Source organism: Microcebus murinus, chromosome 14 (assembly GCF_040939455.1).
Source record: "Microcebus murinus isolate Inina chromosome 14, M.murinus_Inina_mat1.0, whole genome shotgun sequence".
NCBI classification, from domain to species: Eukaryota; Metazoa; Chordata; class Mammalia; order Primates; family Cheirogaleidae; genus Microcebus; species Microcebus murinus.
In genome coordinates this window covers 25,649,184-25,665,402 of record NC_134117.1, presented here as the reverse complement: position 1 = coordinate 25,665,402, position 16,219 = coordinate 25,649,184, and the positions used below count along the sequence as shown (strand labels likewise).

Genomic DNA, 16,219 nt, shown 5'->3' with positions numbered 1-16,219 from the left:
AAAACACCACCAAAGTCTGATGTTTTAAATCACAAATATTGGTAAGATAATAATTTGGCCATGATTTGCCTGAAAGGGTAGAAATTCATATTCCTACAGGAACATTTTAAAAATTTAAGTCAGGGAACCATGATATAGGCTTTGCCTCTGGGCTCTTGTGCCCCTCCAGCTTTCTGTCCGTAGTGCACAACCTTTCTAGAGGAAGTGCAGCAAAAGTGGGTGGGAGTCCCAGTAGATGGCTTCCAGGTTCTAAGGGAAGTGGGCCCAGTGGACCTGCATCCTGCCCCTTGCCTTGGTGCCTTTCTGCTCAGGGCCTGGAGTGTGTGCAGAGATGAGGCCAGCCACAGGCCTCTCTGCCTGCACACTGGGGCTTACCCAGCACTTTCCCCACAGCCTCTCTCTGTTTCCCTGTCAGGCCCAGGGCAATGGGGGGGGGGAGCATTAAGTGGAGCAAATGAGAAAGGAAACATGGGGAAAGCAGAAGTGGGAGCAGTAGTGCTCAGGAGGCATGTGAGTGTATAAGAAATGGAAATCTGAGGGTACATATGAGAAAGGTGGTGTGTGAGAGATTTGATAGAGAATTTGTGACCAAGGTGTGAGAGGTGTAGATTCCAGATCTCCAGATTAGGGAGGCATGATGTGGGACAAAGTTAAAGTGGGCCTTTGATCAGGAATGAAAGCAGCAGTGTGCATGGAGAGGAGAGAGTGAGTCAGAGGGTCCAAGAGACTGGGGTGAGGAGACCAGACTGCTGTGGAGAGGCATGTTTCCAGAGGGTGGCCATGTGAGCGTAGCAGGAGCTTAGGAGGAGTGGGGTGTCCTCACCATGTCACTGGCAAGGAAGCCAGGACTTTTCTCTTTTATTGAGTTTAAAAAGAAAAAAGGAATCCAGGGCAAGGAGAGCCTGTGAGGGATTTAGTGATCATGAATACAGTGATGACAGGGACCTCCAGGAACAACTGTGTGGCCTGAGGAAGTGGGGACAGGCCTGTGGAGATCTTGGAGACTGAGGCTGGGACGGGGGCGTGTGGCAGTCTGTGGAGCTAGTGCTGGGGAAGGCGAACAGCACAAAGTTGGGGAGTAGGTGAGAGGGAGGACACCCCCCCCCCCCCGCAGGCGAGGCTGTAGGACGGAAGGGGAGTTGTGACAGTGAGGAAGAGGGGGTGGGGTGAGAGGGTGTGCGGCATCTAGACCGGGGATTCAGTCGGTCTGTGGGTGCCTGCGGCCGCGAGAGTGTCGGCTTGCCTGCGGCTGGCTGGGGGCCTCGGTGCGTGTGCGCGCGTGTGCGCGGGCGGAGAGCCCGGGGCTCCTTGGCGTGTGGCTGTGCCTCGGCGCGGCCGGGTGTGCGAGTGCGGGCGCGAGCGGAGCACACAGCCGCGGCGGCGAGCAGCCTGGGTTATCTGAGCTGCTCGGTCTTGGGTGGCTGCGCCCAGATCTGCGGGTGGCGGCGGCAAAAAACGAGACGGGTTGTCGGGCGGCGGAGGAGCGCGGAAGTCAGACCCAGGCCCAGGAGGCGGCAGCGGGGAGCACAGCATGGAAGGGCGCGCGGGTCCGGCAGGTAAGAGGAGAGACCCGTCAGCGCTGTAGGCAAGGGCGTGGGAGCATCGGAGAGGGATGGGGGTGGCCAAGGCCTGGGCGTACCCCACTCTTTCTTTCCTCTGCTTGGGACCACGCGGGCGACTGTAAGGGCTGGGGACTGAGGCTCTGGGGACTGTCCCCACCACTGGGACTCCTGGACCCTCCCTCCCAGTGTCCTCCAACTCTTCTGCTAAAAACTTTCCACTCAGAAAACGTGAGTTTTACAACTTCTCTTGGTCTCTTTGCAGAAGTTGCCTTTTCCTTTCTGTTGTGTTTAGGACTTTCCACTTTCTCTTGGCATGTAAATATTTTGCACAGCCTCCTCCAAGTTGAGAGCATTGGGAAAGCCTTAGTTTCCAGAGGGAAGGGAGAGTGGGCGTGGGCCAGCACCTATGCCAGCGGGTGGGGAAATGCTATGTGCACATGCCTGTGTGCACCTGCGTGTGAGGGTCTTGTGTATTTGATTACAAACACTAGTGTGGATGTGTGTAAGTGTGGGGAGAAGGCTCTGCTCAAAAAATTAAAAGAGACTCAAGGGAGGCCTAGAGAAGAGGTGGCAGGCCCCTGGGAACCCAAGTGGAGAGGAGAATGTGAAACTTTACTCAAATGGCCAAGGGAGTGGAGGGCTGCTCTCTTTTTAATTTTTTCCTCTCCCTCTGCCCCCAGGCCTGCCAACTCAGCTCTGACCGACCGACCGACCATTAGGTGCCCCGGTATAGTGCAGGGCTGGGAAAGTATGTGGCCAAGCTTAATTTTGGATTGGTGGGAAGGGAGAGGAGAAAGAGTTGGATCAGGTTTCCAGAGTTTTCCAAATAATTCCACCGAGGTAAAGGCCTAACTCTGGGCCTTTTTTGACTCCCTCCTCATCTTCTCCAAATCTCATTCCTTGCCCCCACTCCACCAGCTTAGGTTCCAATTGATTCAGCTAATTCAGGTCCCACCCCCAGCACTATCTTTGCTTTAGCTTCTTGGTCCAATCCCTGGGCTGTCCCCATTTCCCTCCTGGGGTCTTGTCCCCACTGCAGAACCTGGGCCCCCAGGACTGTTGACTGTGGCCTCTTGGGTTTTTAGGGCTTTGGGCATACCCTCTGCACCAGAGGTTTAAGTAGGGAGATCAATAGCAAACAGTTGTAATGATCTAATTAATTATGGCAAAATTAAAAGCGAGTACAAAATCAATCTCTGATGGTGTTGAAGATGGAATTCAATTGAGAGCCCATCTGTGCACCCCCTCGACCGTATAAATATGCAGCCCAAGGACAGACCTAATGTCTGGGTCTTCCTGGAAACCGCTCTCCCCCTTTCTTCCTCTCTGGAACAGGGATTCTCTCTTCTTCACTCCCTCTGAAATCTATTTTACCTCCTGACGCCTTGGGTCCCCACCCCTCCCTCCTTCTCTGTCCCTGTTTGCTCAGGCTCCTGATACTCGCATTTTCCCTCTGGGCAGGCGGCTCTCCCTGCCTTGCAGGCCTGGGGTGGACCAGGTTCCCAGTCCCTGCAAGTCTCCCAGCAGAGGCATCCAGGCCTCCTCCCCAGAGCTTCCGGAAGGAGAAAGCAGAGCGATGGGGGCATCCCTGGAGCCGATCACGGTCCTCATCCCAGGTTTCCTGGCGTTCGGACTACTCCGGGAGAGACCAGGGCGCTTCCCACTTACCCAGAGGCGCCTGCGCCTACCTGCGCCTGGCGGGTTAGGGCAGCTGCTCCCGGCCTCTGGGCTTAGCGGCCCGGCTGCGCACCGCGCTCCCATTCCCGTCCTTCCTTTCCCGCCTTTGCCCGTGCGGGGCTCGCATTCCAGGCAGACGCAGCTCGCGGAAGGGTGGGGAGCAGCTGCGGAGCGGGGCAGGAGGCAGGGCTGCGTGTGAGAAGGAAACAGCCTTCCAGGGGCCCCTCAAGCCGAGCCGCAGTCTTCCGCCCTCCCGGCCGCCTTCTCTCTTTCCTTCTCTTTTCACCGCGCCCTGCCTCTTTCTGGCCTGCCTCTTCCTTCCCGCTCCCCTGGTCTTATCCCTTCCATAGCCACGTTTGACCCGGGTATAACCCCGGCCCGGGGCCCCGGGGCCCTTCGTCCCCTAGACGGCCCTGCGCCCTTTTTGGCACCATCCGGCTAGCACAAAATGACAATGACAGACGCGCGTGACTGAGCGTGCCTGTCGGACGCCCCGGCGCAACCGCTGCAGCGGGGTTTGCGAAGTATGCGGGTTTTATTTAGTCTCACTGAGCCTGCTCCAGAGCAGCGAAAACCATGCGAAAGGGCGAGGGAAGGGGTAAGGGGAGAGAATCAGCAACTAGGACAATTGTGGTCTTCAACTATCGCCGCCCATACCCCCAGAACCATAAAAACAAGCCGTTCATTGGATGTCCTCCCTTTTTCTCCGCTGCCCTGTCCCAGGTGGCTCTCTGGCTCCCTGTTGCTAGTCCCCTGTCTCTCCCTCCAGAGGCCCTGGGCCCTCTCCCAGGCCTACACTGAGTTCCCAGATTTCTTTCTACCCTCAGAACCCCCCCCCCCTTGTCTGGTTGCCGGGCCCTCTGAGCCTGCGGGAGACACAGCCTGACGCCTCCCCGCCCTCTTTTGCCAGGCCTCCTCACCCTGTTATTAATTGCTGTGTTGACCTGCAGGATTGATTGGCGGCCCCGCTGGAAGAGGCTGCGGAGGCCTTGGCCTCGGAGCAGCCCAGGCTGAGAACAGAGGGAGGAGGGGAGGTGCTGGATATGGGTCCTGGGCTCCTCTCTCTGCCCCGCCTGGAACACAGCTGTCTGCCTAGACACCCTTTGCCACTACCCCCCACACACACATACTTTTTACACACCCTCACAACACTCACACTTACACGATTGGCTCACCAAGAGACGTTCAACCCCCAAGGAGACACAGAAATTCTCCTTAATTGATTTAGAAACTGAAAGGAGATCCCTTTCTCCACTAGTTGGTTTCTTCAATGTATTCGTTATCCCCAGGTCTAGCTAACTCCTAGGACCTTTTTTGGTCCGAGATTTACCTTGCACCTTTTCTTTTCTAGGAACAGTTATAGAAAGTTAAGAAATAGTCCTGGAAGGCAGGGCGCAGTGGCTCACACTTGTAATCCTAGTACTCTGGGAGGCAGAGGCGGGCGGATTGCTTGAGGTCAGGAGTTTGAAACCAGCCTGAGCAAGAACGAGACCCCCGTCTCTACTATAAATAGAAAGAAATTAATTGGCCAACTAATATATATAGAAAAAATTAGCCAGGCATGGTGGCGCATGCCTGTAGTCCCAGCTACTCGGGAGGCTGAGGCAGCAGGATTGCTTGAGCCCAGGAGTTTGAGGTTGCTGTGAGCTAGGCTAACGCTACGGCACTCACTGTAGCCTGGGCAACAAATCGAGACTCTGTCTAAAAAAAAAAAAAAAAAAAAAAAAAAAAAAAAAAAAAAAGAAAGAAAAAGAAATAGTCCTGGATGCAGGTGACCCTTAAAGTCTCAAACCAAAGCGCTTTTTCCAGAAAGAGATCTTTTCCTGGCTCCTGAGGGATTCGGTTCAGCCTTTTTGTTTCAAGTTCGGGGAATGGACGGCTCTGGACTGTGGAGGGCGGAGGCTTGCGGTGGCCTGGTGCAGGGGTCTAAGCCTACAGCAAGGGCACTCCCCTCCCTACCCCTTCCTCCGCCTGCCCGTGCCGTGACGCGCGCACGCATACACGCGCGCACACACTTACACAGCTCCACAGCCACAGCAACTCCCAGCGACACCCTCACACCCGACCCGAGGCCGCCAGGAGCCCCGGGGACATCCCGGCTACAGGCTGGGCGTGGGCGGAGCAGGCAGGAGTACACAAACCTGGGCCAGCCCCTGAGACACCCCTTTTCCTCGGGCCTCTCCCTGTCTTAGCTATTCCCTCTCGCCCCTTGTCCCCTTTCCCCTCCACTCTGGTCCTTTGTCTCTATCCTGCCTCCTGCCTTGGTGTCCCAGCCCTTCCGTCTCCCTGTCTTGCTGGCGGGTGTCCCCCTGCCTTACCCGCTCCCGGCTGTGGCGCGCTCTCCGCCTGCTCCTCACATCCACACAGCTGCTGAGAGAGGAGGAAGGGAGGGCGGGCGCGCCGCGGATGGATCCGAGACGGTGGCTTTGGTGTCTGCTCGCAACTCCGGAGAAACTCGGCCCCGGTTCTCCCGCCCCTCCCCAACTGTTCCTCAGCGCTGCTGCGCTCTCTCCCGCTCTGGCCCCTTCTTTTCCCTGTGGCTATATCGCTCCCTCCTGTCTCCAGGTATCTGGAGTAGCACTCCCCTTGCCCTGCACTCCGTCCCCTTTCGGCTGCCCCTTGCTGCCGCCTGTCTCCTCCCTCCGCAGCCCCCTCCGTCGGCGGAGGTGGTGGGTAACCCGGGGACGTTCCGGTTGGACTGCACTGTCTCCCTCGACCCCAGCCTGGTCAGGCCGCGGGCTCCGGGCCCGACTGAGAAGAGGGCCAATCCCTACTTCGCCACGGGCGTCCAGCCTCAGTCGGACTCTCACCCTCGCTTAGGGAGGATGGGAAGAGGCAGCTGGCCTTGTGGGGACCTCGCTTGCCCCAAACCAGCTCTTCAGGCCTTTCAGAGGCAGGTGTCTTCTCAGTTCACCCAGTGCCCCTTTCTTGTCCTCTTTCTTCCCCTCCTGTCTCCTTGCATGCCTCCCCCATCAGGCCTCTCCCCACGGTCTCATCTCTGCTCTGGCAGATTGACTGCAGGTCCTGGAAGGACCAACTTTCTTTGTTTGGAACCGGACCGGACGGGATTTCCTTCTCCAAGTCTCCGCCAATGGGCCAGCTCCTCCCAATGGTTTTGGCGGACTGGCTGAAGGGGACCGTGCCTGAGGCCACAATTAACCCGGCTATGGGGGGGGGGCGGCGGTGAGGAATTTAACTGATCCTCTAGCAGCTGCGCTTGTGCAGTGGGGAGGGGGTGCAGGAAGTGGGGATGGAGGAGTGGCAGGAGGGATAGACTGAGGACTCAGAAATAAACCTGTGGTATAGTCAATGGAAAGGGGAAAATATCCTGAAAGGGAGGAACACAGGAAGGGGGTGCGGTGATGAATCCCCAGTAACCTTTATAGGCTAGAAGTTGGATGGAAAACGTCACTTCCCTGCCCTGCCTATGGGCTCAGATTCCTCCCTTACCTCTTTATGGAAAGTTAAGGGTTCAGAAAGCTGAGCATTTACTCCATAATCTGCTATAGTAATTTTTCCCCCCAAATCCCTTTGGTTAGCTCCATGGTGTAAACAAGACAAGTGAAATTATCCCCACTTTATAGATAAGAAAACTGAGGCCCAAAGAAGCAAAGGGACTATACATGTAGCGGCTGCTGCTTTTTTCTGTAGGCTATGAGGTTAGTAGCCCCTTTAACTGTGCAGAGGTCCATGGGTGCCTGGGGAGGTGGCATCCAGGTCTGAGCCAAGAGTACCAGGCTCTCACTGGGCTCCTTCCCTCACCCTTCTAGTTTGTTCTCTGTTGGACAGGGCCTTCCACTCCTGTCCTGTAGACTGCTGGCCCGGTTTCTCCTGGCTTGACTTTTTCCAGCCCCCCAGTCGGGTGACCCACGGGTGGCAGCCACCTGGCTGGCCCGTGCCACTAAGAGGCAGCTTTGGTGGCCAAGTGGCTTACATTGTCGCTGCCCCTCAAAGGAGCTGCGAAGGGCCAGGCAGGTCGCTAGGACCTCTTGTGAGAGGAAGCGGGTTAAAGGGGGAGGGGCAGGGGGTAAAGACCCAGCACGTGCGCGCAGCCTCCACAGAACCAACAGACCGCTCAGGCCAGAGTCAGGCGCCCCCCGCGCCCCCCCTTCACGCAGGGAGCCCAAATATTGAGAACAAAAGCGGGAAAAGAAGAGTGAGAGCAGGAGGGAGGAGGGAGCAAGGGAGGGAGCGAGGAAACAGAAATTAGGGGGTCTTAGATGAAAAAAAAAGAAAGTAGCTTTAGGGGGAATGTGCTGTGGAGTGTGAAATTGCAGCCCATGGTGCTCCATATTGTACCAGAAGCTCTTCCAAAAAAAAAAAAAAAAACCCATCCTCCAACGTGACCAGAGGGCTAGGCAGGGGGAGGGGCGGGGAGAGAAGGTTGGGGGAGGAGGGGAAAGGGCCTGGCGGGAGCCGGTCAGGCCCAACTGGAGACGCGGCCGGTGCGAGCGCCCGGCTGCCCGGGATCTGACTGCAGAGGGTAGGCGCCCCCGGGTGCGCCAGGATCCTGAGGGCGAGTGGACTGGCTGTTGTGCGTCCGTCCCAGAGTTCGATTGTCACAACTTTTTTTTTCTTTCTCTTTTCTTTCTGGTGATAGTGGTGGTGACTTCTCAAACTGGGAATAATCCAGAAATGGAGCTCGACTGCGGAGCTGTAGCTCGGCTCCACCCTGCTCTCTTCCCTTCTTCGCTTCTGCTTCTCTTCCCTTCGGACTAGTTTTTCCCCCCTTGATTCTAAACAGCTTTTTCCCCCCTGAACTTTAATGCGTTTAATTTGGTCCGCGCGGTGGGGAGCATTTCCTGGGGAGATACATTTAATTTCGGAATTTCTAATCCCTTCCCTCAGAGCCCCGGCCTAGCTCCCCTTTGCCGCGCCCCGGGAGGTGGAAGGAGGAAGGCAGGCCCAGGCCACGGGGGAGGAGCACGGCTGGGATGCTCCAGAGGCTGCCAGTGGTCCCCGCCAGGTCCCCCAAGGCCCAGCTGCCTCCCCAAACTGCTCGAGGCAGGGGGCCTGAACCTGAGTTCAGGGCCCTGCGGGCGGAGGGGAGGCAGCCACGCCTCTGCCTTTTCTCGCCTGGGCAGAAAGCGCTGAGCCAGGGAACGGGAAACCAACAAACGAACAGAAAAGTCGAGAAGGGAATGGATGCCAGCGGGGATAGTGAACAGGGTCTATGGGAGCACTTCATTTCTGCACAGTATGCCCACAAAAGCATTTGGGAGCTTGTGGGTGCGAATTGCACTGGGCTTGGCTTGGGACGCCCAAGCACAGGTACACACGAGGAGAAGGGTGCTTACCCGCCTCCTAACACCTACACCCAGGCAGAGCAGGCATGACCCAGCCGCAGAGCCAGGCCGGCAGTAGCTCAGCCTCCAGGGAGGAGGTGAGGGAGGAAGCAAGGGTGGGGGCTGCTAGGCTCCGGGCTAGCCTAGCAGGGAAGGGAGCGGAGAAGGCGAAGGAACCGAGATCCACAAGGAAGATTTATTGGGCAGATCAGATGCACAGAGGCGGCTAATGAAGCAAATCCCGAGATGGGTATCAGAGCAACTCCCCAAAAGTTTATTTGCCTTTAAATTTCCGCAGGGAGGCGGGTGCCTTGTTTGAAGTGTAAATGCCCCTAGGTTGGGGGGTGGAAGGGCCGCTTTGAAAACACCAGAGAGAAAAAAGGTTCATTTAGAGGCAGACGGGAAAAGCAACCAACCCTGACAGGTCAGAGCCTGGGTTGTGTTTGGGGTTGGGTTGTTTTCTTTCTTTCCCTTTCTTTTCCTCTTTCCTCTTCTTTCTTCCTTTTTTTTTCCTTTCTTGCTTTTTCCCCCTCTACTAGACTCCATAGAAAAAGAACAGGAAAGGCAGACTCAGAGGGAGAGGCCAGCCCTTCATCCTAGAGCCCCAGTAGAAGGCAGAGCCTTGGCTAAAAGGGGTTCTGAATCACCAGGGAGCATTGCTCTTTGACTTTGCAGACCCAGGAATGGGTTGGCTAAGGAGGAAGCTGCCAGGGACTAGCCTGGCAGGAGGGTGTGTCCAGCTATCGCAGTGCTAGGGAGAGGGTCCCGGGAGCAGATGCCTGGGCTCTCGGGGGCTGCTTGGGAATTAGACTATCATGGAAGGGTGCATGTGAAGGATAGGTGTGTGAATACAACTTCCAACACACTTTGTGCACTAAGTCCCCTTCTCTACAAAATGTGAAAATCCTTCTTGCCCAATCTGTGAAAATTCTTGTCTGTGCCCTATGTGTAATGTGGAGATATGTCTAGCTGGTTCTAGAAAAATCTGAGCCTATGTGTGGAAAGGGGGTTCTACACAGTCTTGTTCCTCCAATAGTTCAGACTCCCCAAGACCACCCCCTCGATGACCCACATAGGGAGACCTGGGACAAGGCTTACTTTAGTTCTGAACACCTCTCCGTAAGGATCCTTCCTCAATTCTCCCTCCTCCCCCAATTCTGGGCTAGTTACTTCCCCAAAGGAAACTAAGGCAGCACCAGCTAATTCTACCTGAGATCCCTTGCTCCCTGGCCTGGAAGCTGTTCCTTTTAGGCTGCGCGAACTGTTTTCCTTTTTTGCTTCACACACGAAGTTAGTGCGTGTTCGTGGGGTTGTGAGGCCAAAGCAAACCCGGGAGCGCCATCTGCAGGCCTCTAGAGGAAGAGACTGACCTTCGGGCCGGACCAAGCGCTTTCAACCTCTAGCGGGAGGGAACCTGCTCCGCGGCCCAACGGAAGTGGGGTGAGGGCTGGGAGGGGGGCATCAAGAGGGGAATGTTTTTTTTCCCCTCCTAAACTTTATCCCCCGCAGGTGGATTAAGCTGACGGGGCTCAGGAAGATCCAGGAAGGAGGGCAAATGCCGGGATCCCAGAGAATTCAGCCCAAGGAGTGGGAGGCTCAGAACCTTGTCGGCTGAGCCTGGTCCGAGCCCCGAAAACCTGGTACGAGACGCTCGGTAGTAGGCTGAGTTGAGCTGAGTCAGGCGGGTGCGTTAATCTATCCGCCGCCCAGGCCGTCTGGCCAGAGGGACAGGGGCGCAAGTCCGTGGCGCTTACCCGGAGCACCTGGGGCTTCTGACAGAGTCCGGAAAAACCTCGGGTCCAGGCAGCAAGAGCGCAGCGCAGCGCGGGCTTCGGGAAGCCGCCCTTTTGCAGACCTAGGAAAGCGGGGGGAGGGAGCGAAGGAGGGAGAGAGAGTTAAAACATCAGCTGAAGTGCCAAGATGATTTATGAGACGAGGGAAAATATTTCATAAAGATCTCTCGGATATTCTGTACTTAACCAGTTAGGAGACAAAGGGCTTCTCCTGCCTGGTGCATGCACGCAGACCCTAGTGAGCGAGGGAACGAGCTCTGGCGAGGGCTGCGGAGGCTGGGCTAGCGGCTCCAGCAGGAGTGGGGCTGGCCGGGCGCACTGCGACTCCTGCGCTCGCTCCGGATCCGCGGGATCCTCCGAGCTAGCAGCGGGCGGCGCTCAGCCGCGTTCGAAGCCTCCTCCTCTTCTCCCCAGCCGGGGAGAGCAAGCCTGGGTCTTCCGCATCCTCTGCCGCCACTAACCTGCCGCTGCGTACTGTCTTCTCTCCCCAGTCCCCATCCCTGGCCACCTGAGAGTCCAGGAATCAAGTCTCCGGCTCTCCTGTCTTCCATTGGGTCCCACCGAGGCAGGTGGGTGCTCGCCGGAGGTCTCCAGCTCCATTCTAAACCAAGCGCACTGGACTGGCCAGATCGAGTGGGCTAGGGATCGAGGGAGGCCATGCGCGCAGCCGCGCGTGGGACAAGAGAGGAAAAACTGCTGGGTACTTTCCCCCAGAATGCGAATTGGGGGTGCGTGGGTGGGGAGGTACCTCAAGAGGGAAAAGCGAAAGGGAAGAACCAAAGAGGAAGAGCCAGGAAGGAACGGAAGGGAACGCATAGGTGAGGGTAGTAGGTTTGGGGCTACGGATGCGAACCCGGCCTGGGGCCGCGCGGCCCACCGGCCCACGCGGGCACTGGCCGGTGCATGGCAGGGCTGGGCGAGTTGGAACTGAAAGCCTGGCTTTTCAGCGCCGCGCGCTCCGCGGCCCTCTGTCGTTGCCTGAATATTCATTAGACTGGCCGCTCTTTATCCTTATCTAACGTTTATCTTATCGGCGAGTTTCGTTTCTCAGTGTAGTTTTAATCCCGGGCTCCCATTCCTCCTCCCCCTGGCCCGCTCCCCTCCCTCCCTCCCTCCCTCCCTGCCTCCCTCTCTCTTCCTTCGCTCGCTCTTCCCTCCCATTTCCCCCTCCCCTGCCCTCCCCCTTGCCGGCACCGGAGTGACAGGCGCGGGGCCCTCCTCGCCGAAGCTCGGGGCTCCAGCGCTGGCGAATCACAGAGTGGTGGAATCTATTGCCTTTGTCTGACAAGTCATCCATCTCCCGGCGCGGGGAGGAGGAGGGGGTCTGGAGGGGGCTTTGCAGCTTTTAGAGAGACACACACCCGGAGCCAAGGCTCCAGTCTCTGGCCTAGTCTTCTCGCAGCCGCAACCCACCTGGGGCCAGCCCAGAGCTGCCGGCGCCGCTCGGCTCCCTCCCTCCCTCCCGGCCCTTCGGCCGCGGCGGCGTGCGCCAGCCTTTCCCGGGGGCGGGGGCCAGGCTCTAGCGCTCCCCTCCCGCTGGCGCCCGCTCGGACATCCCTGGGATTGCTACTTCTCTGCCAACTTCGCCAACTCGCCGGCACTTGGAACGGCCCCGCTCCCCTCCCGGCGCCCTCGCGCTGCCCCCGCCCCGCGCCCTCTCCGATCGCCTCTCTGATGACCGGGTTCCAGGGGAGCTGAGGGAGCCACCTCCCCCGCCAGGCTTCAGCCTTGGCCGCGGCTGCAGCGCGAGCCATGCGTCCCCAGTGTCCCCAGGCCCGGCCCGCCGCCCCGGGGCCGCTCTGCTGACTGCCCAGCCCCGCGCCCCGACGGTGGGAAGTTGCGGCAGCTGCGGTGGCAAGCCTCGGCCAGCTCGGAGCAGCCACCGAGAGCTCAGCGCGGCGCCCCCCCGCCCCCGCGTGCCCCGCAGCAGCCGGGCGCCCGCTCATCCTCCCTCCCCCACCGTCCCTCCCTTTTCTCCTCAAGTCCTGAAGTTGAGTTTGCGAGGCGACACGGCGGCGGCGGCCGCGCTGCTCCCTCTCCTCTGCCTCCCCATGGATATGCACTGCAAAGCAGACCCCTTCTCCGCGATGCACCGTGAGTACCGGCGCCCGGCTCCTGTCCTGGCTCGGGGCTCTCCGTCCCAACCCTGTGCAGTTCCAGGTTGGCCCCCGGCACCCGCGCTCAGGTCCCATCCTGGAGGCCACGCTGGCTTCTCCTGGTCCCTCCTTTCATTCTTCCTCTTTCCCTTGCCTAGTGTTTCTTACGCCTCCAGCTTCTCTCCCTTTTGCCTTCTGTCACCCAGACTTATTCCTCTGCCTGCCTGCCTGCCTTGATGCCCATCACCTACCTTTGCTCCTTCCACCTGCTCCTTAGGTCATGGGATCCACTGCGCCCAGCCCTTGGTTCCAGCCACCCACTCCCTAGTCAGCCTCTTGCCCTGGGCTGGGGTACTAATTGGCAGGCAGTTTTTGGGGTGTTGTGTTTTGTTGTTTTCTCTTTTCTATTTGCCTCCCCCCTCCTTCCTCCTCTCATCTCTACCTTTCTCAAACTTAAGAGTTGTGGGTGTCCAGGAGACTCCACGCTCAGGGCAGCCTAGTGTCAGGACAATCGGACAGAAAAGTGTGGGGGTGGGGTGCCCCCTTCTGACCCTCAGCTCTCAGCATCTCCGGGCCCTTCCAGCCCAGCCAAGGCTTCTTGTGGGCTCGTTTGGTATATTTCCTTCCTCTTTCTTTCTTTCCCATCTCCCTTCCCTTTCCTTCCCCTTCCCTTCTCCTTTGGTTGGGAATCCGAGGTTGTCAAGACAGCGGTCATTTTTCCTAGCCTCTGCCTGGGAGATGCTCTAAAAACAAAGAGAGGTTCCAGAAGAAATTGAAGTCAGGAAGCCAACAGTAGCGCAGCCTTCCAGGTGGGCCTTGGGCAGAGTACAGCTCTGCTCTCAGTTCTAGATTCTCCTTGCCTGCTTCCCACTCCCCCTGCAGCCAGCAGCCTGGCCACGGGCTCAGCAAAGAGCAAAAAAAATGAGGGGGAAAGAACAAAAGGATGGCAAATGCCAAAGCTGGGATGAAAGAAAAAGAGAAATCAAAACAAGAGAAAGGAAATCAAAGAAAAAATTGAAATGATGTTACAGAAAAAAAGAGAAGAAGGGAAGAAAAATAGAAAAATAGCAAAAAAGGAATTATTTTAATGCATTTGAATTTATCTAATTTATGTCATGTCTTTAGCTTAGGAAAACTACTCTGAGATTTTTTTTTGCAGGCTTTTTTCTAAGATAAAATTCTAAATAGAAAACTCCTCCCCATCTGTAGATTAATAATTAAGGATAATTTGTAACTTTTCACAAGGAAACTTTTTAGACCTGGCTTGGATCTATCCCTTAGGACAAGAACGCCAAGGAGGGAGAGCTGTGTTTTTCTGTAAGCATATATTTAGCATTAACAGGGGGAGCTTTAAAAAACACTCGTAGGATAAAATATATTTCTCTAAATAATTTTCAAGCACAGGCAATCCGAGCCGAAGGCATCAGGCCGCTACGGTTCTCCGGGCGGGAAAGCCCCGCTCCTTTTCGGAGGGAGCGGAACCGGGTCCGCACGCCGTCTTCGCCCGGCCTGCCTGCCTCGCGGCCGGGCTGCCACAGCTCTCTCCTCTCTTGCCGATTCCGCCGGGGATTCGCTGAGTCCTGACCGCCCACGGGAGCCACTTTGAAACCCAAAGGGGAGCAAGGCCCAACGGAAGGAGGTCGGAGCAGGGGAGAGAGCCGCAGCGCGGCCGGCGGACTGGCGGCCGAGCCGCCGCAGCCCTAATTGGTGCCGGCGGCGGCAGTGGCGCATTCCGGGCGGACTCAGCGCCCGCTCGCGGCCGACCCTTAGCCCTGGACTCCCTCCGTGCCCCCTTCTCATCCCCAGCCCTTAGATTGGGGACGAGGGGCCGGGCCAGGAGCCCGGGAAGGCTGAATTATTCATCTTTAATCTGCCCGCAGCTGCCGCCTTTTCATGCCGGTAACGCGAGTTCTCTCGGGGCCTAAATTATTGATGGTAGGGGTTTGGAGGGAGGGGAGGGCTGAGGAGTGGGGCTAGAGATAGGGAGATTAAAGGGGGGGATAAAATAAGAGATTCCAGCTTCCCCCAGCAGCCCAATCAGAAGCCTTTCCCCAGGGGTTTCACCCAAGCTTGCTCTAGGTCCCCCCAGAAGGGGACTGGAGAAGAACGAGGGGGGTGTCGCAGATGTCCCCGCTTTCTCCGAAACTCGCTTGAGGTTAGCAGTGCAGGGGCTTCAGGTTGCCGGTTGGTCGGGCCCGTCTCGGCCGCTACAAGTCTCTGGCCTTGGATTGCTCAATAACTGCGGCTCCTGGTTGATCGCTCTGGGTGCAGGATTTCTAGACTGCTGCAGGCCAGAGAGAATGGGGCACTGAGCAGCCCCTTCAGGCCTGGCACCTGGAGGCCGCCTCGGCTGGGAGATTAGGAGCTCGCGCTGCAGCCGGGTTGGAAACTCAGTGCCCTCCTCTTGTCTAGGAGAGCAAACGCCCTTGCCGCTCGGTTTCCTGGCCGGCTGCCTAGGTCTGCGAGATCGGAGAGATGCGAGCTGGCTTGGGCCGGCTACACAGGGTGCCCCGAGAGTCCTCAACCCACTGGGGCGGTTGGTGCCATGTAACCTGGGTGAGATGATGAGCCCCCAGCCCCGCGCAGCCCGGCGCGGCAGGCGGGCGAGCCCAAGCACCCTGCGTTCTCCCCTGCTACCCGCAGCCCCACTGCTCTCCGCCACCGTCTCTTAGCGCAGCAGACTCCGGCCCCTGCCTCTTCCACCTTCTCTCCTCCGCTTTAGACACTAGGGAGATGAGAGGGAAATATGGCCCGACCTAAAGATAAAAATCATAAAGGAAATAAAAACTCCCAATTCAAAACAAAACAAAAACACAAGGAAAGAAAAATTCCGATTAAAAATAAGTAGAAGGATAGAGAGAGCAAAGGTGTGCGTGTGCCAGGGATTTAGCCCTCTCTGTGCTCCGGGTTCTGATGAAGAGTCAACTGGGCCCTAACCGCACCCCCACCCCAAAATCTTCGCCTCCTAGCCCTCACAGGCACCAACTCACCCTTTGCCTGCGGCGCAGGCGGGATCCCGCTGGGCACTAGCTCGGTTCTCTGCCCGGCCCTTCCTCTCCTCACTTTCCTACATTCTCTCCCGCTGGCATTAATTCCTCTTTGCTGTTTTCTCTCCCTGTCCCCTCTTGTCTCTCGCTTGGCTTCTCCATTCCTTCCCTCACTTTCTACCTTACGTTGCACTGGTCTGAGTCGCGTTCTTGCCCGGCCCTCCGCTCAGCCACTGCACTTCTGCGTCTCCGGGTCCCGCGGGTTCCAATCCCCAATTCTCTGCGTGGTGGTGGGGACTGCCACCTATCTCTTCGAGTTCGGGAATGTGCACTTCCTGCCTGCTCCCTTCGCACGTCCGGGGTCCCGGACCCTGACTAATGGCCGGTCCCTGCTGTGTGTGGGGTGTTGTTTTTTTTCTTGTCTCTCCCCAGCAGGGCACGGGGGTGTGAACCAGCTCGGGGGGGTGTTTGTGAACGGCCGGCCCCTACCCGACGTGGTGAGGCAGCGCATCGTGGAGCTGGCCCACCAGGGTGTGCGGCCCTGTGACATCTCCCGGCAGCTGCGGGTCAGCCACGGCTGTGTCAGCAAAATCCTGGGCAGGTGAGGGCCTCGGAGCTGTCCCGGGAGACGCCCTGCCTCCTTCCCCAGCCAGCCCTGGGTCTCCACCCAGGACTTGGCTAAAAGTCGAGGACCCCAAGTGGGAGAGGGAGATCCCCAAAAGGACCTGGAGAGCTGCTCCTTTTGGAGCCGGTGCTCAGGTGGTGGCTGCAGGCTCCAGGAAGGAGGGTGGAGCAGGGTCATCCAGTGCCTGCGCTGCT

At 57.8% G+C, this 16,219-nt stretch overlaps 1 protein-coding gene across 3 annotated transcripts in view; it reads left to right on the top strand.

Annotated features, from left to right (window-relative positions):
• Positions 1 to 1,387: 1,387 nt before the first annotated feature.
• Positions 1,388 to 16,219, top strand: part of PAX2 (paired box 2) — an 89,733-nt gene continuing 74,901 nt past the window's right edge. The window contains exons 1-5 of one of the 3 annotated variants that reach the window (XM_076009849.1): positions 1,388 to 1,556; positions 10,034 to 10,164; positions 10,809 to 10,886; positions 12,301 to 12,411; positions 15,833 to 16,001. In XM_076009849.1, coding sequence (XP_075865964.1) covers positions 12,369 to 12,411; positions 15,833 to 16,001 — 212 coding nt within the window. In that variant the 5' untranslated portion in view covers positions 1,388 to 1,556; positions 10,034 to 10,164; positions 10,809 to 10,886; positions 12,301 to 12,368. Of the gene's footprint in view, positions 1,557 to 7,647; positions 7,723 to 10,033; positions 10,165 to 10,808; positions 10,887 to 12,300; positions 12,412 to 15,832; positions 16,002 to 16,219 lie in introns of those variants that run through there. The other 2 variants (XM_076009848.1, XM_076009847.1) reach the window with 2 other exon arrangements.